General features: G+C 36.1%; 1 protein-coding gene across 1 annotated transcript in view; it reads right to left on the bottom strand.

Annotated features, from left to right (window-relative positions):
- Nucleotides 1-573: 573 nt before the first annotated feature.
- Nucleotides 574-25,317, bottom strand: part of LOC111872160 (diacylglycerol O-acyltransferase 1) — a 30,056-nt gene continuing 5,312 nt past the window's right edge. The window contains exons 2-12 of the mRNA XM_023865756.2: nucleotides 24,164-24,292; nucleotides 21,224-21,318; nucleotides 17,868-17,920; nucleotides 17,672-17,780; nucleotides 16,439-16,585; nucleotides 11,135-11,306; nucleotides 10,715-10,823; nucleotides 6,577-6,621; nucleotides 6,315-6,493; nucleotides 6,066-6,216; nucleotides 574-5,542 (exon numbers count right to left, since the gene is read on the bottom strand). Coding sequence (XP_023721524.1) covers nucleotides 5,366-5,542; nucleotides 6,066-6,216; nucleotides 6,315-6,493; nucleotides 6,577-6,621; nucleotides 10,715-10,823; nucleotides 11,135-11,306; nucleotides 16,439-16,585; nucleotides 17,672-17,780; nucleotides 17,868-17,920; nucleotides 21,224-21,318; nucleotides 24,164-24,292 — 1,366 coding nt within the window. The 3' untranslated portion in view covers nucleotides 574-5,365. The remainder of the gene's footprint in view (nucleotides 5,543-6,065; nucleotides 6,217-6,314; nucleotides 6,494-6,576; nucleotides 6,622-10,714; nucleotides 10,824-11,134; nucleotides 11,307-16,438; nucleotides 16,586-17,671; nucleotides 17,781-17,867; nucleotides 17,921-21,223; nucleotides 21,319-24,163; nucleotides 24,293-25,317) is intronic.

Below are 25,317 nucleotides of genomic sequence, written 5' to 3'. Positions count from 1 at the left end.
TTCACTGTCCCATGTGGACAGATTTCAATTTGAACTTCCAACATATTACAAGTATATATGTCTATCTTACTACTCCCACTGCATTGCTCATGAGAGAGACTCATCTTTTATTATTTTCCATTACATAGTCCTCCTACTGTAGGATTCGAACAAGACAGCAGGTGGCTGTTCAGTGCGCAATATTTATATACAGCAAGGACTGCCATAACGTGACAGCAGACCAACAAGTCTGTGTACATGCATAAGTATAAATCAAATGTTCATGTTTGTTTCACACTAGTGATGTTTATTGTGCTTTAAAAACGAAAGGCTAAGATTTTATCTAGAAATCTAGCCTCAAAATGTCTATAATTATTTAAAGAAAAAAGGCAAAGCTATCCCTGTAACAGGTCATGGAGGCCCATAGGGTTGTGAGACATGAAGGCTCCCACATTTTCTAGACAGTCAGCTCACAGATGCTAGGGAGTTTGTCAGCCTTATGTGCCAGTCACCCTATATCGCTAGGAAGATTCCTGGTACTCATTTCTGTTATGGGCTGAGTCGACTACAGGGCCATAGTGCAGCTGGAAGGATTAGGCCAATTGAAAAGTCCAATGACCTCATCAGGAATCAAACCCATGAACTTTTGGCTTGTAGCATAGTGGCTCAAGCAACTTCAAGCAATAGAATAACTGGCCTCTGCAAATCAGGTTTCACTGAATTTCAATGCATGACAATCAAATTCAACCAGAAGATTTCTCAATATCATAAGACTGTAGCTTTTCTCTCTCAGTAAGACAAATTATCACCCATCTGTCATTACATTTGAATCCTACTATAAAGTATTTAAATTCATTACAATGCTAAAATATAACAAGACTGAATACTAACACCCTTCATGAACTAGCAACCTAACATACCAAATCCCAAATACTCCTCTTCTTTTACTTACAGAAGGGGTGTAAACCACTTACCACAAAAGATAATTAAATTTCATACATTCTGCCCATGAAGCTTTCACTGATCTCAACTACACGTGCTGTTCGAAACCTCAACCTGCTTTTTAAGCGTTCCTCCTTGAATACCTATGCTACACACACATATATATATATATGCCACTTCAGACTTTTCATTTGAATGATATAAGTAATTTGACAACTTTTATAACAGTAATACAGCAAAAATGTCACTGTATCCCAGGTAACTTTGCACAGTTCTCACAATGCACACTGTTAGAGAACTGAAATTGATTCCTCCTCCACTTTGCAGTTTCTTTTCACATAGAAAATACGATTCCTGCATTTTCAGAGCTTTCAAAAGCCAATATTCTCATAAATTAAAAATCCATCACACTGCTAAACACTGTCTTTAATCAGAATTTCCTACTACAAAGAAACAGGTACAAATGTAGATTCTAAAGGGTTCTGACGATGGTGTATAAGAGGGGAAGACGGAAAGAGATCTGTTTCTGAAACATTGCGTGCTCTAGTTTTCTTAGAATACCGGATGATGGACAAAGCAAGAAAAATAATTTTAGCAATTCTGAGGTATAAATGTGTTTGTATGTTTGAAATTTATTTGATGATGTTATCAGTAATGCAAACTATATAGTGCTGAATGAGTGGAGCAGATGTCAACAGACGATGAGACGGAAGGAAGCAGTGGTGGCCTAGGTTTAGGTAATATCCTGGCAACAAATGTGTATATAACTATGAGAAATCTATAAGAGTTTTCATTTAAAGACAAAATTATATTATATAAAATCATGAATATATAAATATGAACAGCTTAACCCTCTGAGTCCAAATAGTTACTACACTAAAAGTTAATTTAATCCTGAGAATGCTGGTTCAAATGCTTTCCAATATTATCTGTGTAATGTAAGCTGCAGTTCTGCAAGATCATTGATCAGCTTCCTGTTATACACTCTAGGTCTGCTTTGTCTCAAGTTCCTTATGGTCAAGGTCTCACTGCCCTGCTTCCAGCCAGATGTTATTTAGAAACCTGATGGCTTTTGTTCTTAGAACTGATGATCATGTGTAATTATCCTCCAACTGGCACATAACACAAGATAATGTCTCCCTTTGCTGGAGTGATTCATGGCAGGTTGTGTTCAACTTCAATATTTCAGTCATCCTCACAAGTTCAATGTCACTACAACCTCCAACCAGCAACGCCAACTGTGAGCTTTCATATGAAGAAAGTACAATGAATAGTATAAATTATCAGCAATGGTGAGTGGTCAGTGTTGCAACTTGCCGATAGTTGCTTTCAAGTTCACAAACAGCATGTAAACATCTTCATATTGATAAGTTGGAAGAATCTGGTATAACAGAAGAATTGAAGCCTAATACAGATTCTGAAGAAAAGCTAATTGTAGACACATTACATTATTAAGACAGCCAAGTGAGAGAGTAACAAACTGCAATGGGGAGCCAAAGTCTTCACTGATAAAGCATGTGCAAATAAGTTTGCATGAGAACAAAATGATTAAAAGAGCTGTATTATATTTAAATGAAAATTCACAGTTACTCAGTTCTTTCATGATGTTTCTTGAACCCAAATTCCCTATAATTATAGAGGACATGAACTCCTGTTTCAGCAAGACCTAACCCTCAGGACAGATCCAGTGCCTCTGGCACACATGATGTGAAGATGCAGAACTGCTGCTTCCTGGCCTTTGATATCTGGATGGGTCATGACTAAAGACGCCATTTAGGACTACTGATCCAAGGATGAACAGACCACGAACAGATCATTCAAAGTTTCCTCAAATAATTGGGTGTATCATTTTCTTGTATATTCTAAAATATTTACATTTCATATAAATGATAAGAATTCTCCAAAAAAGAACTGATTCTGGAAACAGAAAAGTAGGTGATATTCTGAATTTCAGATTTTCAGAAGTGTACCAACACAGAATACATTTTTCAATGTCAATGTCTCCTTCAAAGGGAAAGTTGTCCTCAGGCAGGATATCAGTTACATAGGTGCTCAGGAATGAAGCTCTACAAACTGAGTTGTACTTTCAATATGTGTATCTCAGTAGACACTAGAGCTTACCACTATTGATGCCACACCTATGGCACAACACAGCAACTTGTAAAAAAAATGGAAGAACTGTACTATAAATTGTATATGAACAATTATTTCTCCTCACCACCTTCATCTGATGACATCTATAAAAGGAGAATAAATTGTCATACAGTCCACACACACATACACACACACAAAACCACCTGAAGATGATGAAAGGTGAGTGTCCCAGGTATGAGAGAACCTAAGGGGTGTGTGATGGAAGGGCAAATAAGATCTAAGTACTGACCAACATTTATGCCCCACCAACAGAAGGAAACTTCAGAGACATTTGGGAATACTATGAAATTCCTGATCACCAAAGACTACTACATCACCCATATGCGCTATGTGCAGAGATGTCATGATAATAAACGTGCACAGGAGTCCAGAATGCAGTTCCAGGTTCAAACAATTGGGTATAAATCATGACATGAAGCCATTCTAAATACCTAATGATAGGTTTACAATTTAAATGCAGAACTGAATGACAAACAGCTCGTACAAAGCACCACTTACAGAAACTGATACTCCAACAACAAACGCCGGAAATTAAACAAACAATAAGATTGTGTCACACTAGTGTGTTTTAAAGAAATGCCAAGGTGCCACCCTGGAGTGCCCTAGCTTATTGCAGCCCTGGTTATATGGATGCCCATCAGCTGTGGTATGAGTAGGACCTGCAAACTGACAAAGCTTTCTTTCTACCTCACAAATCTGATGATGTGTACCATGCTTCACACCAAAACATTTTAATGTATGCATACAACCAGTAGTGAATCTGTCACATGGACTTACTGTGGGCTGCTGTAATAATTTTGTACAATCTTTATGGTATGCCATTGCCCCTGTGTTGTCAGTGTACATTTCTCTGTACATTCCCACCATGCTGTCTACATGAACGTTGCACAGCACACTGACCTTCCCACAGCCAGTAGGAACATGGCCTATGGGCAAAGCAACTTGTGATGATGGTGAATTTTTTGTGGCATGTACAGTTCTGGGGTGTAAAACAACCTACATATGAAAAAAGGCTGAAATATATTGGAAACTATACTTATGTACGTACAATGTTTTTCTTAGTAATTACTGTACAAAAGAATATCAGGTCAGAAAGAATGGAAAGTTTTACTACCTTCTGAACTGAGCACTAATTCTTGTTACTTACACTCTGCACGAACCAATTATAATTTTCATATATATTGGTTACATGATGTATGTCCTCTGACACTGATTTTTGTTCATGTCTCTGTATCAAATAGTTAGGATACAGGTTTCTTCCAGATATTCATGTGGTTGAGAATTATAAGAGCTGTAGCAAATCAGCATCTTCATAACTGTTAGTTTCCATTTCATTTGGGCCTAAAGGGCTAATACAATTAGAACAAAGAATGCCTTCTCTAGCAAAAATTATGAAAACACAAATTCAGAACCTTCTTTAGCAAAATGTGATTTTAACAGTATATCCATTTCATTTACTCTACAAATTCAGCTATCATTAAGTATAATGAACCATCTTCTGAAACTGGTAACTACTAATAACTAGCAACAACTGTACTCAAATACATATTACAGTATATAAATTGAAACATGACAGTTATAAATACAACTTAACATACCATATTTTAGATAATTATCATAAATGCAAGATTACTGTCAATTCATAACACAAACCAGAAAGGCAGTCAGAACACTGTATTACAAGCAATTCAAAATGAGGACTGCTTTAATCATACATGTGAAGGCATCACACATCCTGGCAAACTATAAGAAGCCTCAGAATATTTAAAAGTTGATCAACAGACATACATTCTGCCTTCCAATTACTATAAATATTATGCATTTATTTCCTTAAGTAGGCACACACTAAGTCTTCTGTCATTGAAATAGTTCATTCCTTGCATAATGTACATGTTTACCAATCATAGGAACGTTAACAAACAAATATCAGAAATTTGTGATGATGTATGTGATAAACCATATCAGGCTGCTCCACATCTTTGAAAAGGAATGTAATATTAAACAATACTCCTCCAGACTTACTGTGGTGTGTCAGAGAGCTTCTGCCTATCACAACACTCTATCATGAAGCAACAAGTATACCACAGCAGTATAAAATTTACTAATGAATTTATTATTCATAAGATGGAAGCCACTATGATAAATAATATGCAGTTATCAACTCTAATACCATCAAAATATTAATTTTAAAATCATTACAAATTTATGTTAAGACCAGAAAAAATGATGAGTATCACTAATAAGTCTCAAATTTCTACAGAATAATCCTAAGTACTTGGTGTGCATTTGTTCAGACATGACCATATCGATCTATCAAATCTTCCCCTATGTGCGTGATGACATAGTCATGGTAATACATCATAATGCATAGAGGTTGGCCAAGTATAAGAGAGGCCCACACCACAATGTTGCCCCAACGAGGCCCGTACCGCTTCTCCATAAATTTGCTAAAAATTGAGAGTGGAACCTGAAATACAAATTGCAATAAATCATAAGGCTTCAGTGGATATTTACATACCATACATAAAAAAGTACATATTTTTTAATAAAAAATATCAATTCATGTGTTCACGATGGAACCAAAACTGAATGTACCTCTAAGTAGTGTGGCATGTACTTAACAGATGGTAGGTGCAAAACTGCAACACCTTATTCATGATTTAGAGTGCAATACAAAAAGGCTGAGGTTCACTTTAACATTCAAGCAACCAGAGTTAATTTTGAAGTGGTACAGGAAATTCAAGAACGCATGTGAAGTACAAAGACTTCAAGCTTCAATACAGCTGATGAAATAAATTTTCTCAGTAAATCTAATAAGTAATTTCAATATTAAAATTAACAGAAATTCATTAAACACAACACAGTTTTATTCATCTGTAAGAGATGGAAAGTGACAGTAGGTATTTTTCTTGAACCAAATTGTGATATAAATATAAAACATATATTCAGAACAACTCTGAATATATATTACATGTATTAAAATAACTTGCCTGTCCCATCATTCCCATGAATGCCCATGTTTTGAATGTTCTAAGAGGTACACTGACAAGGTATTCATGAAAAAATGCACTGACAAAGAAAACAGCAACACTCGCTGCAGTCCTGGAATAACCCATCTCAACTAGTGGTATATATAAATGCCTGAAACCAGAATTACATATCAACATTAATATGAAACCATATAAAATGAATCTACAAAATCAGTTCTAAAATATTCAGTACCATCTCTTCTTTATTACCTTACAGCCCAACGATGAACAGGCATGTTCCATGATCTCCAGAACTTATCAATATTATTGGCATTCCACCAATCACAGTAGAAGTTTCGATCAGCAAAATGCAACATCTCACCAACTAAGTTTAAAAACGAGTGGAACATCAAATAAAAAAAGATTAACCAAACTAAATGGTTCGGTATCTGCAACAGAAGTGTCTTAAGGTTATAAAGAGCATGAAAACAACAAAGATCAGTCAAAACAGATATACAGTTAAATTACTTACAGCAAGCTTCAGTAGTCTTTCTGTTGCTTTTGCTACATCCATATTCTGAAACAGATTAAATGGGCAAAATTTTAAACACCTTTACCTGTCAAAAATTTATGTGATGCCGGTTATTAAATTTTTATGAACAAACGGTAAGGTAATGAACTACCTACAATTTCATAGTTTCTGGACATATTTTTAAAAAATAACTGATGGAAAATAAGGCACTTTAAAAGTTTAAAAAAGGAAGTAATTTGCATGACGACTTAAGGCTTGAACTCCTACATGTGGTTTCAATTTTCTTGTCATTTCTAGCCTATTTTCCTTTTTGTACAAAGAAATATATGACTGTGCTATTGTGACATAATGCCTAAAAGTCAGAATCTAAAAATCAGAGATATGACACAGAGACACTGATTGCTAGGTAACATGAGGCATCAATACCTGATAGCCACATATACACACAACAACAACAACCACCACCACCAATCCCCACTGGTCACATACATGCACAACAGTCAAGACACTGTTTTCTCATCAATCCATAACAAAGCGATATACAGACAGCATGTAAGCTGACAGAAAAGTCCCTGTTATCAGAGCCTGAAACCTAGCATTGTGTCTTTTATGATAAAGCCAGCAACCAGGAGGGACACAACAGATCACAAACTGATAGAGAAGACTCATAAACTGTAACATTTCGGAGACTGGATTCAGTCTGTCTTCAGGTAAAACATACTTCGTCTGGCCCCATCAACAGAGTTAGCTCCTGTCTCTAGGTACCTATACCACAGGCTATACAAGCCAAGAACAGCATAAATCATCTGCAAGAGCTAAGATAAAACAATAAAATATTAAAAGCTCCACACATATAAGGCCTTGCACAAATAACTATCAGAACAGACGTCAACACTGGAGAAACAAATTCTCTGTATGGTACCAACATAAAAAAACATGAATTTTCCCACCCAATCTACAATGGTTGGAGCTGCAGTCTTTTTTACTTCTGCTGTGATAAGGGGAGTCCAGATGGGAGATATGTCTCAGCTGGGTTGACCGATCAAATGGTCTATCAGAGACATGTGGGTCGATTTCCTTCTATTTCCTGTATGTGATGTTTTGTTCACTCTGCAAGACATTTGCTTCATTCCAACATATTTCGTGGCCTTCTTCATGTGTGTTAGGCTAATTTTGATTTTTCAAGAAGACCCTGTGTTAGGTAATATTTATGCTCCTCAATACGTACTTCTGAACGTCTGCTTGTTTCACCGATATAACATCTGCAACAATCACATGGGATGTTGTACACACACTGCTTCGTCTGCTGGGCATCTCTAACCAGCCCAGTATTCTTCAATGTCCCATGAAGTGTATGTTTAGTTTCGAAAATGGTCCTGATATTGAAATGGTCTCCAATGCATCTGAATTTTTCAGAAATACCCTTAACATATGGAATGACAGTGCTCTCGTATATTGTAACTGAAGAAGACAACTGGCCATGAAAGTGTTCTGGAAACCTACTCATATTGGTTGTTAACTGCACTTCAAGTCCAAACACCCATATCACTATTTAAAAAGAGGAGTTGTTCACAGGTTGAGCAGCTGAGCTAAGGTCATATGCCAGTGCCAGGATTTCAACAATGAAATTAGAACATAAGATTTGTTTCATTCTGGTCCGTCACACTAACAATTATAAAGACAAAAACAACATCGTCCAGTGTGACTATTTAAGTTTTATCACTTGAAAACTCACCACCCTTACATGTTTCGATCCCTAAGGATCATCCTCAGAGGACATCAATACTTTTTCCGGAAACTACTATTAAAATAGGTGTTAAATTATATACATACACATATGTGTAAACAACACAGCAAGCCATGAATAAACACGGACAATACTAAGAATCTCCTTTCACAAGATAGACAGGTGGCACAAGATCAGCCACCTCCAAGAAAGACAATAGGAAAATTGACACGAACCTGCATGGTTTATAAATTTTAATCTTAAACTACAAAGTTTCTAAAAAAAAAAACAAAATCTTTAACCCGTTGCCGTGGTTCGTCGTGTATGTTTCATCAGGGATTTAAATCGTCTGGGGGGGTTCGACGTGTATGTTTCGTTCAGCTGCACACCTATGTTATAACGCCCATAATAATTGATGGTTTTGCTGTAGATTGTTAGATTTTTCGCTGGCCTGTTGTCAGTAGAACAGAGTATAAATAAGACACGACTTTATCTGCGCCAAGTCATCGTTACATATGCCTGTCTTGCAGCAAAGTTCCTGTGGTTCTGGCGAGCGGTTTCTAGCTGTACTGTTATGAAAGCGTGTTTTCTTTGCTTTGAAGATATAAACAGAAGAGACGTGATGTTTACTGTTGTATATGATATCATATTGCCCTGAGCTGGCCACATTGACACACTCAACTGGAATTCTTAGAATAGGGTTGTCCAGAAATTTATTCTCGCATGATCCATTGATTTCGCACAGTACAAAGGCCCAGTTCTGAGAAAAACGCCACAATTTAAGGCAGAACACTGTGGTCACCCCCTGAGACGATACGGATGTGTGTGGGGGAGGGAAAAGTACTCATTATCGCTCCAGTTGACGCCATTTTATCGTACTGACCTTGGTGGTCGTTTCGAGGGATGACCATAACTATTTTTTTTGAGCCAGCTAAGCTCTGCTTTCTTCCTCTATATACCAGCCAGTTCTTATAATAAATTCATGAATTCTGTGGTCACCCCTACGACATCTGGGGAGCCGAAAAGGTTGGAATCTGAAACGCAGAAGCACCAAACCCTTCTTATGATAACACAAAGGTTGAATTTACTGCAGCTAATCTGTCAAAATATACGACTCACGGAGGGACATTTCCACTTGTATTCCCCCCACGGGGAAGAAGGCAGGGCCGCACAGAAGTGTGGTTAGAAAAAAAAAAGCAAAAGTAAAGATACGCAGTATTGGTTTGGTGAATGTGAGCCAGCGCTGTGTTTAGACTAATGCTTCAAGGCGTCACCTGCTTACATAGCCGAGATACCGGGTGCTCATATTATAAGGCAAGGTTATAAAACCATCTTTTAAGATCATTTTAGTGAAAGTTTCATCCTTCAAAGCGTACCATTCACTGCTCAAATACTAAACAACCTGCTTCCATTGAAGATATAAAGGGGGTTCATATTATAAGGTAAGGTTATAAAACCACCTTTTAAGATCATTTTAGTGAAAGTTTCATGTTCCTATCTCATAGAATTTAAGAACAATGATGAATAAATAATTTTCGAGCAAAATTTAAATGGCCGGCTGAATATATTACCGCAGGAGCCGCGGCCGCGGAATTTAAATGACCACGTCAAAGGGTTAAGAATTTGAATACCAGGAAGGCTGCTGTGACCGTGAGAAGTTGAACATTGTGCACATTGTGTATTTCAGACATTATATATATATGTATATAATTTAACACTTATTGTAATAGTAGTTCCTGGAAAAAGTATTGATGACCTCTGAGGATGATCCTTAGGGATCGAAACATGTAAGGGTGATGAGTTTTCAAGTGATAAAACTTAAATAGTCACACTGGACGGTGTTGTTTTTATCTTTGTAGAACATAAGACATGATCTGACACTTAATGAATACCCAAAATAATGTGTTGACTCCATAATGAATTCATCAATAAGCAATCATCCTTCTTCAGATACAGTATACCAGGGCACTGTAAGTATCCAGGTATTTATGAGAAATTTAGATGAATTGGAAACTATTTCATTTGGGTCCAACTGAGTAGGTTTTACCTGAAGACAGAGACAGAATCCAGCCTGTGCAAAATTGTGTTTTTAAATAAAAACAGGATGATGGGTATTGTCCAGAAACATAATATTTGTAGTGATCTCAGGTGTTTAGACAGCTGTATTTATACTGACACAGGTTGTCTCTTGATTGAGATTAGTTCTTTCTAATGAACCCAAAAGAGTGAGTATCTTCCACCCCTTCACCTGAGGACAGAAACAGTTCCACTTTCTGAAATGTTGCATCCTTAGTGTTCTTCAGAATATCAGACAATGGATAAAGTAAGAAACCCAATAACTCCAAGTGCATTACAGTCAATGGTATGTGCATGTACAGTAATAAAACAAAGAGAATTTGTCTATTTACTAACCGAAAATGGTATAAGTGAATTTTTCACTGATGGAATAATCCACTGTTGAAATAGGCACATCACCACTTGAAATCCAACTACCACTTCTACAATTCTCTTTGCCAGAAACCTGTCAATGAAAATAATACTTCAAAAATATTTTGTATAAGGATTTCAATGAATATGAAGATATTAAACATATGCTGAATATATATGAACACCAATATTAAAGTGTAAAACAAGCAAGACTGACTACAGTGTCTGTTCATTTAAGAACAAACAGATGTACAGCATCAAGGCAAAAACTTCATGTTTGCTCCACAGATAAAATCATGTCTGTAGGTCTCTACACTCTACCATACAATTTCTATTTTATGTGAACTACAAAGTTGTTCTTAACAAACTAACAATATATCCATTCAAAAATAATGTGACTGTTACCTCTTACGAATCCTGTTTGTTCTAGGGAAGTTCAATTCATAGCACAGAGTAGGTGCAAGCATATAGTAGAAAATATCCTTTAGATTCAGATTATCTGGATAATGGACTAAACTAGCTTCAGTTTTCTTTTCTTCATGGTCTACTGATCCATTTGTAACATCATCTGATATACCTTCAAATATGAATTTAATGGATTAGAACCATTATATAAATAGGGATTTGTATATAAAGTAAAAGTGCCTCTCAGTATTTATGGATAATAACAATGCTGCACAAGTTCACAAAATTGACATATATTACTATATATATGTATTGTCATGTGTTGGGTGTATAACGTGACAAATAACTTCATGCCATATTGAAAATAGCGAATTTATTCCACTCGCTCTTACAATTACACAATTCACAATTTCACAAGTACTGCCATCTGCAGTATCACAATTACTGCTCTCAGCAACTTCATGATCCACACTGTGTCACTCCTGATCACACACTCTCCGGTGAATGCTAGACTGCAAATGACCGGTTACTCTTCTCTCTTGTAACTCTTATAAACCCTCAGTTGGACAGCAGAAAACCCACATCGCTTCACTGTTGCGTAAATGCCGTGTTTACAGGTGTAGCTGCCGATAGTTGTTTATAGCTGTGTAGTAACCACGGTGTCCCCTGTTACATCACTGCGGGGGAGGGGGACGGAGTGTTGACTGGCCTGTTACCATAGCAGCGGTAGTTGCTCCGATGCTGTTACGTCACTGCTGGAGGGGGGGGGGTCCTGCATAGCGCAAATACGTCACAATATATACTATGATGTCAGTAGCCAAATTCTGATGTGAGGGTAACAGTATTAGCTACTGCAATCCTAAGTCAGCCAGACTGACTACATGCAGCACTGCCATGGTCATCCAAGATCAATAAAGTTTAAATCAATTATACTAACAGCATACCATCATGTTAGTGACTGAATTTACTGAATGCTTACGACTTGTAGCTACAAATAACTATATCATTCTTGCTAATCTACACACTAAAAATCACTATAGCAAACACAAAATCTTCTCAGTTTACTCTGTCTTCACTGGTCACTGCTAACAACGAAGATTCCTCTGCTTCTATGCTCTTAGGCAACCACCAGCTGCAACTGTTGATTCACAACTATCTAACGGTTGTTGGTCAGGTAAATTCCTGCTTGCCCTCGGGCTCCGCCATTCCTTCTTTCAGGTGTCATGTCACAGTATGTATAAAACCTCTTCATGCAAGAATCCCAAGTTCTAATGTAATTTTAACGACTTCTTTATACAGTCAACTCTCGATTATCCGGGCTAATGGTGGGGATGGAAGTCACGGTTAATCGAAAACCCGGTTAAGCCAAATTTTATTATACGGGCTGGATGACTGTGAAGGGTCGGAGTTCGAGTCCCGGTAGGGTCAAGAATTTTAACTTCTCCAAATCGTCCAGACCGGCTCTGGGGTCCATCCAACCTCCTATCCAATGGGTACCGGGGGCTCTTTCCCCGGGGGTAAAGCGGCCGGGGCGTGAAGCTGACCACTCACCTCCAACTAGTGCCGAGGTCAAGAAAATTTGGATCTATACATCCACTCCCCCACACGCCTTAATGGCGTAGGGCTTAATTCGTTGAGCAGAGGAACAACTTTACCTTTTACCTTTTAATACCTTCATAATACTATAGACCTACCTGTATTTAAATTTATTCATCCTCATTTCTATGTCATCTCATGGCCTATTTAATACTTTCTTTACATTACACTCAGTATGAATTAGTTATTTCAATCACTGTTCAACAACATCCAGCACTTTTTACGGTCACACTTAACACTTAAAATAATTTAATACTGTCTTTTGCTTTTTCGCGGCATTTTCCTTTTTACGGATATCCGTACGAAGCCTACGTAATATTAGCTTGTCACTTAATAAACTGTCCTCTTCACTCTCAAGATAGTCTAGTAAGGATTCCAAATGATTAAGCGCAGCACCATGTGATACTTTCTTACTGGCAACACTGTCCACCTCTTCCTCATTCTCACTTTCTTCCCGCTCTTCTGGCTGCACCCCCATTGAAGTTACGATTTCGTCACTGCTTAACATTTCGAAGCCCGGTTCACACGAGTCACAGTTAAACCACTCTCTTATATTTTCCTCGTTGACTTCTTCACCACCATGAACTTGGTTAGCCACTTTTGTCAATTTTATGGCTATCTCATTTTCACTGAATCCAGTGAATCCATGGATTTCGTCATCTTCATTAGTGATGAAAGGCATCAGTTTCTTCCATGAATTTTTCAATACAGATGGCTTTACTGTATCCCACGCTGTTGAAATCTCGTATATGGCATCTAATACTGAAAAGGACTTCCAGAAACACGTCAGATCATTGCCTTCATCGATGTACTTTTGTAGCAAATTTGATCTGTAGATTCTCTTCATACTTGAGATAACTCCTTGATCCATTGGTTGGATAAGTGCGGTAACATTAGCGGGAAAATATTTCACAAAAATATTTCCATCATCTGACCTCAGGAGACTTTCGTTAGGATGTGAGGGCGCATTGTCAATGAGGAGCACAGCTTTCTCAGGTAGGCCTTGGGATTTTAGATGGTCACGAACTTGAGGCACGAATTTAAAATCAAACCATTCTTTAAATATCGCTCTATTCATCCAAGCTACTTTCTGGTTAAAATAATGGATAGGCAGACTTGAAGCTACTGTTCCTTTAAAAGAGCGTGGTCTTTTCGCTTTGCCGATAACTACTGGTATTAGTTTGTGTGTTCCTGATGCATTAGAACAGCACAAGACTGTCAATCTCTCCTTACTGGATTTGTGACCTGGAGCCTGTCTTTCATTTTGAAATGCCAATGTTCTGGTTGGCAAGCATTTCCAATAAAGACCCGTTTCATCGGCATTATAGATTTGTTCTGGCAGCAGATTTTCACTTTTCACAAAACTATCAAAATTGGTGCAAAATTGATCTGATGCTGACAAGTCCCCTGACAATTTCTCACCTTGAATACTGATTTCTCGTATTCCATGACGCTGCTTGAAACGTGTTAGCCAACCGGAAGAAGCGTCAAAACTCCCTTCTAGTTCAAGTGCTTCGAAAAAATATTTAGCTTGTTTAGCACAAACTGGTCCTGTTATTGTTGTTCCCTGTGCCCTTAGTTGATTAAACCAGGTCAGCATCGCTTTGTCGAGATCATCGTATGTTGATTTCTTCATGGTTTTTCTCTTCTTCATTCCGCTTGAATTAGAAGACGAAGCAAAGGAAATTAACTCATTCTTTTGTTTTTTCAAATCACGAACAGTTTGTTCTCCAATACCGTATTGCATTGCTAATTGTTTAACTACAGCTCCTTTTTCCAGCTGATTGATAATTTCAAGTTTCTGTTGAATACTTAACACAACACGCTTCCTTTTAAACCCCGACATTTTGCTAACGCACTTGAAGATCTATATTAAGAAACTGATACTTACTTTCACAATGCACTCTCACACTGAGATGGTACCGTTAAATAACCTGGGGCGGTGTATTTGTCCTTGAAACTTTCCAAAAATTCTTGCATTCTTTCACCCCCACCCTAGAACATTGTGTTCGCATAACGGGACGAAATAATGCAGAGCTCGGTTCACACTAGTGCGAAAATAGTGTTAAACTCACCATGTGAAACAAAAGTGAATGAATATTAAACAACATATAAACTTAAAAAAAAAAAGCCCCGGTTAAGCCGCAAACCGGTTAATCCGCCCCCGGATAATCGAGAGTTGACTGTATTTATTAGCAGCAGCTGAGTACTGCTAGCTACCAGCTGAAGCATGATGAACAATTCACAGGCATCTGTTTAATTCCTGAAATCACTAAATGGATTCTGATGAAATTTGACATTGAAGTGTACCATATAATTGTTCACATAAATTTAATTTTGGCTTCCACTGGTCAAATGTAACTCATACTTTACATTAAATTTTGAATCAGATCTATCACTTTTCTTAAAAATGACTCACTCTGTGTGTGCGCGCGCGCACGCATGCGTTTGTTTGAGAGAGAGAGAGAGACATATATTACACATTTCAGTAACCTTTAAGCTACTGAATCCATTACATTGCAGGCACCCCCATATGGCATCCTTGCTATGCTAGTATCATTACAGGAGTGGCTTATACAGAATATGTTCAAACTTGCTGGGTATGTACTTCCACCTAGCACAAACGTTATGAACTACATATCCAGTCTTACCTGTTGTCCATGCATGCCATTCAGAGTATGCTTTAAAATAGCTAAAATTTAGCACCAGGGGAATCCTGCATCACATTACCTGACCTTAGCCATTATAGGGACAGCACAAATGGCTTCCATAAGAATTACCGAACTTCATAGTATAAGGCGAGGGTTAGTGCATTATTAACTGAATTCTTTCCTGAGTTATCTATTGAGAAAAAACTATAAAAAGAAGTCAATACACAGCGTATATCTGAGCACTAATTACTCAGCAGGTGGATGGGTCAACATCTGAATTTTTCATTCAAAACTTCTCTTTAATACAGTGAATATGTAATGAAATAAAAGGAAAAAATAATTGCAGCCACTGCATGGTATCTGCAGAATCGTTAGTTTTGCAACATTAGACATTCAACTGCAATATATAAACATATAGGTCAGTGAGATATGCAAAATAGTATCCACTCTTAGAAAACGTGCATTTCAATGAATCTTTCTACTCCTGTTAGAAAATAAAATCACTGAATGATACAAATTATACTGGAGAATTAAAAATTGTACCAATATTACCATCTCAAAATAATAACAGCAGGAACTGAGCACTAAACATCGTATGTTTATGTGCAAACATGTATAAATGACAAACAACATAATGTGAGAATATTTGAAAACAAAATTAATGCAACCATTCCTCAATCTTCAATATCTTTGCATTAGTTATAGCAGAAAACTATTAAATGCCTTGTTACTAATACAAGACTGCTATACATTTAATATAATTAAGCTGATGTCTCACACAGCCAAGAATAGCAAAGATCTCACTGCAGTCAGTATTCACAGCAGTAAAATTACATTGCATTTGTGTATCAGTTGATTACACATTTACATTTCCCACGCCCTTGTAGGAATTATCTTGTTCTTCGTGTGGTGGAGTTTATATCCCAGTGTGGAATATAACCTGTTGTCATGAAAATATTTTTAAGTCAAACACATACAAATTATGAATCACTGCTCCCTCTTTTTTATAATTCATAATAATTCTTAATAGAGCCCACACAGAAGATAATCAGCTTACTCTTGTGATGAAAGGAAAGACTCTGTCTTCTAAGATGTGGCTTGGCCATGCTCTGTCGCCTGTTCCGGCACCATAGGTTCACTTGAATGTAGGACCACAATTTTAAGAAGAGGATGGAATATGTCATGCATACTGACGTAGCACCAACTGCAAAATAATGTGTCATCAGGACATCATATAAAGTTATACAGCTATTACAGCAGCCATACAAGCAACAGGAGAATATATGACTAATGGTTTCAAATAATGTATTCAAACATATTACAGAGCATCCCAAGTAGCTTGAGGGCAGACTCAGTCCACTGCCAGTCATTCAATCTATCACACAATGTACAATTAACTACATCATTCTCTTTAATAGGCCCTAGACATGGCTTCTGTGGTGAGGTTTCCTTAACAGCAAATAACCATCAATATCTCAAGGAAGATCCCATCAGACTTGGTTTTTAATATTATTTGTATATAATGAACATGGCCACCTCCAGAATTTTGCAGCAGATATATTCAAGTCATAATTATTAAAAATGGTATCCAAATAATGATTTATAAAATAAAAATTATGTAGCTCATAAATCCTTCAATATTTAAGACAAGTCACATACTTGCTAGTTGCACAATCTCCCCCTTCTCTCATTCCTTCTTCACTCAGTACTGAAGGGCATTTATTTTTAATTTAGAGTTAGAAAATAAGAGTACCATAGCAGGATGAAAGATCCATGTATTCATAACAAAGAATCTGTTTTATTGCTATAACTAATGGTGTGTTAGTACTTGCAATATTATCCCTGCAAAGCTTGACAACAATCCTGGTATAGTTATTTTCATACCTCTTAGCCCATGATTAAATAAAAAAGAAATCATATACAGAGAAAATTACATAAATTATTTCCTTCTCAATATAAGAGGTGCAAAACCGTGTGAAATAAGTGTTTCTCTGTCTGTTGTATGTGAATTACAAAGTCCTCCATATAAGAAGGTTGAGAAGTGCATCAAGAAGTTTAGACAGCTTAAATAAATTCATAGCCAGCCAATGAGTTACTTGATTATATTGTAGTATTTATTAAAAAGACACATATAAAAGGCTTTGCTAATGTTAGTTTGTATAAAACAATAATTTTCCATTGTTGTTAGAAGAGTAGGAAGAAATCTAAAATATTCAAATCTTTCAAATTTTCATGTAAGTCCTAATCTATAATCTTGATATTTCATTAGGCATTACTTTTTCTTACTTACTTAAACTGAAGCCTGATGACTTGATATGAATCACCACCATTGGAATCATCACCAACACCAGCAGATTGACAATATGGGCTATCATACCAGGAATGTAGCCAATTATTTCCTGGTGAAAAAGTGAATTATAATTACTATATGTTTACATCATTCAAGTTTCTGTGTAACAAAATCACATAAAATTCAACAAACTTACAACAGATAGGCCTTTTTCTATTAGAAGACACAGCACAACAGGAACCACAGAATCTGTAATATGCATAAAAATATTAAACTGTATATAGAATACATATTCTTTTTCACAGAATACTGAGAAAACATACAGCAATTTGTCCCACACTATAATAAGAACATAATGCTGTCTAGTATGTTTCCGTATTACATTATCAATCAGTTATACGGGCCTTCTTGTAACTGTTCCACAGTGATGCATCCTGCTTACTTCTATTTGAGGCAAGATCAAATAAGTTCCACCCCTTACTTCAAACCTTCAATCCTTTCAACAATACACTCTCTTAAACAGGACTGATTTCTCATGCAAAATGTGCAAGTAGCAGAACTTTATAAAACCGTTATAAATAACCTTTTCAAACAGTTCCTCATGTTACCACAAAGAACTGCAGGCTCTTTGATGACTATCATAACAAATATTTATATTTGAAAAAAGTGCTCACAATATATTTGGTTTTTAGTTATTTGTAAATAGTTCACAGAAATCAGACAGAAGAACATCACACAATTTGTATTTAACATATTTCCATGAAATAAAAAGTGTTTCCTGTATGCTCACTTTCATTTTAAACCAAGAATTGAATTAACAGGAGGCTGGAGAAAACTACATAATGAGGAGCTTCATAACTTGTACTCATCACAAAATATAATTGCAATTATCAAGTCAAGGAGGATGAGACAGGTAGGGCATATAGCATGCATGGGGCAGCCATGCATACAGGCTGTGGGTAGGAAAGCCAGAATGAAAGATACCACTAGAAAGGCCTAGACATAGGTGGTAGAATAATATTAAAATGGATCTTAAAGAAATAGGATGCAATGATATGGGCTGGATTCATCTGACTCACGATGTGGACCAGTGGTGGGCTCTTGTGACACAGTAAAGAACCTTTGGGTTAGATAAAGTACTTAGGAATCCTTGGGTAGCCAAGTAACTGGTAAATTCTCAAGAACTACTCAGCTCCATGGACTTAGTTACTTGCATTTCCGTGAAGTTTTTCAATATATTACCATTAACAATTATTCAAGTAACCAGCAAGCAGGTGGCAAGCAGAGCCTGCTAACTGCTTCTTGCTTGGTTTGCTCTTTGAGAGGCAATACAGTCCTCTGAAACATCAGTAAATTTCCATCAGACTACAAAGTGTTACATTCCAAACATTTTACTCTTCACAGTCAGTGCTGTGAGCACCTCAAATCTAACAAAGTATTTGTTATTAGCATATGCAGTGATGGTGGCTTATGACTCACAGCACAGATGGTGACAAGTAACTTTCTGATAATTGTTAATGTTAATGAAGTGTAACAAATCAACAATACTATAAGTTCAAAGAACTTACATAAGATATATTTGTTTGATATGCTTGAATTATTTTTAATTTAAACAGCATTGATCAACTTATGGTCCCAGAGAACAAAAGCCAGAAGAATAAAACAAGAAACAATCTCTCCTCTTTCATTCAACATAATTCTATGTGAACTAGCAGATGCAATGAATAACAACATGCCACAAAGTCATACTTAAGAAAAATGCAGAATAGAGTTCATCACTTTTCGAGGATCATGAAAAATAACAATACCTGCATATGTGTCATGATGCATGTAAGTAGGCAGGGCAGCAAATGTAACTATCATGTCAGAACTACACCTGCTATCTGAAGTTATTACAATAAAGCACTTGTGGCACAAACAGTTACATATATGATATGTACTTTAAAGTTATAAAGAAATTACATGTAAAATTCAAACGACCGACAGATATATAAATGGAGCTGCTATGATGCACTGAAGTTTAAAGAGGTTTGCAAACCTTAAGTGCAGTGGTCTTGTCCCAATTTATTAACTCAGGTGAATCAGATGAATCAAGGAACAGGATGTGAGGATCGGATATTAATGGGGTTCTGAATCCTGTCCAATGACAGGACTGCATTTTAGTCATGCCAAATCTCCAGGTTCTGCTATAACAGTGTTTGTCTGTTATAAAATATAGATATTATTATGACAAAACTCTTGACTCAATCTTACATAAAACTAATGTAACACTGGCTGAGAATTTAACACAAAGCCTCATCATTAGTTAAATAAGCTATCATGATATAAACTTCTCCTGCTTTTTCCTGTATTCCTTTTCAGTCCATGTTACTGAATGATGCATTGCAGCCAATGTTTAATGCCGTCTCCCATGAATAACAGGCACAAATTGTCAATCGTAAACTGTCTCTTATAAAGGTATACCACACATCACATATCCACATCAAAATGCTATCAGCATAGACATGATACAAGACTGCGTGCTTGTCTGCGACTGTTAACATTCAACAATTTATTGCTATGGTAATACAAAATTTTGCAATGGCAATAACTTAGCCCATGCACACACATAAAAAGAAGCATGTGTGCAACACACTTTTCATCACAAAATGCATATATATGTATTGCTTTACACAGCATCAGTTTACCCTAAGATACTGACATATTCCATTAGCAATGGTTTTAAAGCAAGTCAATTTATCATTCCAATAAGAAGCCATACTGAGCTGATGGATACACATTTACACACAACACCCAGCTCTCAGAGATCCCTGGGCTTGAATTTAGATACCCCTTAAACATAAGAAAGCCCTGTAAATTCCACAAATGTATCAACAAGTCAACCATTCCAACATGTAAAATCTGGGGACATTCACATGTGCAAGGATGAAGCAATATGGACCTTGTTAACCAAGACCTTAATAAAATGATGCTCATATTATTTTTGAAAGATCCTTCAGTTTCTGGTTGAGTATGCCTGGACTGAGAGGCCATCACATATAGAAAAGACTTAAAGATCTTTACTCACCCCACCCAACATGACAAAAACTGATTGAAATATAAAAGGCATTATGGGCTTAAAAATGTTATAAGAATGTAATGATGAAAGAAGCTATATGGATGTCAAACAAAGAAAATATGGCTACCTGACCAATAATATGTATTGATTCTTTACACTGCAATTACATCACTTTAAATTAGGGAAATTACACAAAACAATACATGATTTCACTTGTAGATGTAATAGTACATAATATGCAAATTACAATCCACAGCTTGGATTTAATTAAAACTTTAATGGATAGTAAAATGTTACTTTCTAATTGGCTGTGATATTTATTGTTGCATTAAAATACACATGCAATACATCATACATGCCATCTCAGCAATATGGTATATCTTATATCAGATATTTTATTTCACTGGAAGTGCACATTGATACAAGCGTCTTATATAAACAGGCAAAACCACTGTACATAAAGGAGTTTTAGAAAGTAAATAAAAGTTACATACACATTACGAGTACTACAGAAGGGTGATCAGCACCTCCCTCATGACGACCTGTCAAAACAATAAGCCACTGCTCAGGATCCACGCGGATACCATACCTGAGAAAGTATGAGAATAATTAAAATAATTTACATAAACATATGAACAAATTGAGGTGGCAGAGCATGAATGAAAGAACTTACAAGTGGTCATAACACAGTTACTATAACTTAAATTATACTAACTATACTAACTCTTAGGAAGTTGAACTCAGAGGCTGAACATCAAAAATATCAAAGGCAATATTTGGACATAAACCTGAGCTAGTTCCATCTTTGCACTCACTACATATTTCTCTAAGGCCTATCTATCATAACGTTATTCTTAATGTTTGTGATTTGCACAACAGAAATTACATTCTCCATGTATAAGGATTTCATGTAGAATCTAAATACAACAGAGTCCTGTTATAATGAGGATTCATCTTGGACCCAAAAACTGTACAAATGGTTGCCCTAAAGGTATACCACAAAATGATATTCAAAACATCAACATGGCACAAGTCTATAGAATCATTAATGCACCCTGGTAGAGAAAACTGATACTGTATACCTCTGTTTGACATCACATGAGAATAAAGAATTAAATACATTAAAACACCATCATTACTATTATCTTCCTTCTAACATTTTAACACTTATGGACACAACAGTTCTACAATACAGCTGCGCATTATGTTCCTCAAATATATGATGTAAAACTGGCTTTGATCCCCACAACACACAACTTCTAATAAGTAAAAGAATTAGGTAATGCTTTTATACATGCAGGGATAAAATACTACAGTGAAGTTCAATCCTAACAGTCAGGTGTATACGGTATGAGAAAACCAAGTGACATTTTTTTGCTGCTAGTAAAGAAATGATCAGTTCTGAGAATTCAGTATAACGTAAGAGATGTTTTAAATGGTTGCATAAAGAAAACCCTACACTAAAGCCAAAAATTATTTATACTGGCTTGAAAGAACACAGAATGAGTGTTTCAGAATGAGATCATGAGAACAGTATTTGGATTTAAAAGATGGGAAGTAACAGGAGGATGAAGAAATTACATAATGAGCCATTTCATAATGTACATTGTCTACCAAATACTATTAGTCATCAAATCAATGAGGGTGGATGGGCAAGACATATAGCATGTATGGAGATAATAATTCCTACAGAACTGTACTTGAAAAATATGAAGAAAAGAGATCACTTGTGAGACACAGACATAGATGGAAGGACTGTATTAAAATTAATATGATAGAATATAACATAACAGAATATGAGTGTCTTGGCTGAATTTGATTGCCTCAGGATGAAGTCTAATGGTATGATCCTGTGAGCACAGTGCTGAACCTCTTGACTCCATAAAAGGCAAGGAATGTCTTAACCAGTGAAGTGACTATCATTTTCTCAAGGATTCTGCTCCTTGAAGTGAGTTTTTAACTCAAGTTTGATCTGACTGCACATTCCTACTCATGCTCTGAAATAAGGCATGCCTACTTGGAACAATGAAAGTTAGTGTGTATCATTTTGCCCCTAAATTAGTTCATTTTTTGAGATGTGTAAGTTAGCCCCAACCTTGCCACATGTAAATCTGTGATACACACTGAAATAGCCACAACAACACACAAACGATTTTTGTTTATGATCAAGTACAGCTTACAAATTGCTACTGGTAATTACAAGGTATGAAGCAGAAACACAACAATCTTAAATTACCAACTGCAGGTTACAACTTCTTGTACATACACCATTAAGGGATTTAAACAATGAAGGTACAAAAGAAAATCCAATACAATTCTAAATGCAAAAATGTTGAGAATGCTTGCCTTAATTCTGTCAAGGCATGCTGTGGTAGCAACCACAACATGGGTCACAACAAATACAAGCCAACATGCGAAACAATTTCAAGCACAAATATTCTTATGATGACAGACTCCCTAGATGTGCTTCTGGTGACAAGTGAATCTGCCAGCTAACATGTAGCTTCATATGAAGTTACTAATAGTCAACATTATCACACCATGTTCAATTCTTCGATGTCCGTATATTCATACACTGACATATGTTACCCTGCAAAGCTTGTCTGAATTGCAAAACTGTCACAGGTATTGAACTAGAACATGATTTTTATGAATGCAGGACTAAGCCTGATAGTGAAACTGAAAGAGATAAACATATGCAATCTATCATTTCAAAGCCAACTGCATGAAAAAGTAGAGGTCCTGCTATTTTCCAATTGTATTTGTCTCAATAAGTAAATCATAACAGAATAAATTTAAAATAGCTTACTTTAATCCACAACAATTATTAAATATAACTCTTATAAGTAAAAAGGGTTACTTAAGGTTCCAATAGTAATTTGCAGGCATTACAGTTGAGGCAATATCAACAATTCTTCATTCATGAAAGTTGTACAAACAAGATTTTTCTTGGATGAAACACAGTCTAAAAACACATTCCATTCCCTCTGAGAAGAAAACAGATAACCTTTTTTCATTAACATATTAATTTTGTAAACTACATTTTAGCTGACTTGGCAAAATGACTTTCCTGGCAGATATTAATATTTCATAAAGACCCAAGACTCGTGTTTTATTAACTTCAATTTAACATCTTCCAGAATAACCTGACACATTTTTATACCATGGACAGTGATATAATGAAGCCTTCAGGCCTCTGTGAAAATTCTGAAAAGATGACAACCTATGTCTCATAGCACAATATCATAGTCTTAGTTAACAAATGAAATACCTTGTATTGTTCAGTCACTGTTACTCTGATAACTGATGAGCACTTAATTACAGTTCATTTACAACAAACAATACTGGCAACTGCACCAGATAGAAGCATAACATCATTCCAAAGTCTTTATGGAGAAAAGAGTGGGGATATTTTAAAATATCTTAAAACCTACTTGATGAAGTTTTCTAAGAGGAGCCTTATTCCACCCATTGTGAGAAGGAGGAAGCCCCAGTTGACAAACCCGGTGAAGTTGTCGAACCCAGATGACCATGAAAACAGCGAATCTCGTGGTTTGTGGCATCTGTAATACAAAGTTGTTACTGTCACAATATATAAAAAGAATGACATATACAAGAGCAAACACTGCATGACAAATGAAATGAAGTTTTAATTCTGTAAGGAAAAAAATTGTCACAAAAATTATACTGTCATTATGAGGTTATGCGGGTGTGCGTATACATGTATTCATACACATAGACACTTTCAATATCTATAAAGGCCATTTCATAAGAATATGAATGATGTCACACTCAATTCTTAACCTTTACTTTAAGTAGCCAACAGCAGCATTCTTCACAAATTTTTCAAATCAAAAAGGAAAAGATGCTAGAACCCTATACTAAAAGATTTTTATTTCTGGTGGCACACGATGACACCTCATACTGAATCTTTTGTAAGAAAACACAAAATTAAAAATATAAAACTAAAGATGTTTCCTTTATTCATACATGAATATAATAATGCCCTCTTTTATAATCTGAACGTTTACTTAAGGAGCCATGATACCTCAGTCAGTACACTTACAGACATTATAAAATGTTAATATCAAAATAAGTTAGATTTTTACACTAATATCCTAATATAAGAGCTTGACATGGCTGAGAATGACACATCCCTTCTTCAGCAGCACATCATAAAGAATTATATATCTTGTCTGTACATAATACTTTTTTCAGGAGAAAAAATTTTGCCATAGCATGAAATTATGCACAAATCAACCCACACTTTGTCCTTCCTTAACTTCAGACTCTGACTAAAACACCAGTGGATAAATTTCAAAATAAACGTAAATAACATGACCTGATACAGGACATAGATGTAAAATTGTTGCTACAATATAAACAAGGTTGGAATTTTAGTTTATAAATCAATTGTTAAAACAATTGAAGTGAACTTCCAGTGACCCAAATATAGATCAGCACCTCGTACAGTTCATGTTATTCTGTTTTGCATTTGCCATGAAGCATGTGTACCAAACCCTTGCCTACTCATTGCAATGGGAACAGGTGTTTCACAAGCCATTGGCTAGCAATGGACCTCTGCTCT

Source organism: Cryptotermes secundus, unplaced genomic scaffold, assembly GCF_002891405.2.
Source record: "Cryptotermes secundus unplaced genomic scaffold, Csec_1.0 scaffold828, whole genome shotgun sequence".
Taxonomy (NCBI): domain Eukaryota; kingdom Metazoa; phylum Arthropoda; class Insecta; order Blattodea; family Kalotermitidae; genus Cryptotermes; species Cryptotermes secundus.
The sequence above is the reverse complement of the archived record's forward strand: the minus strand, read 5'-3'. Positions and strand labels throughout refer to the sequence as shown.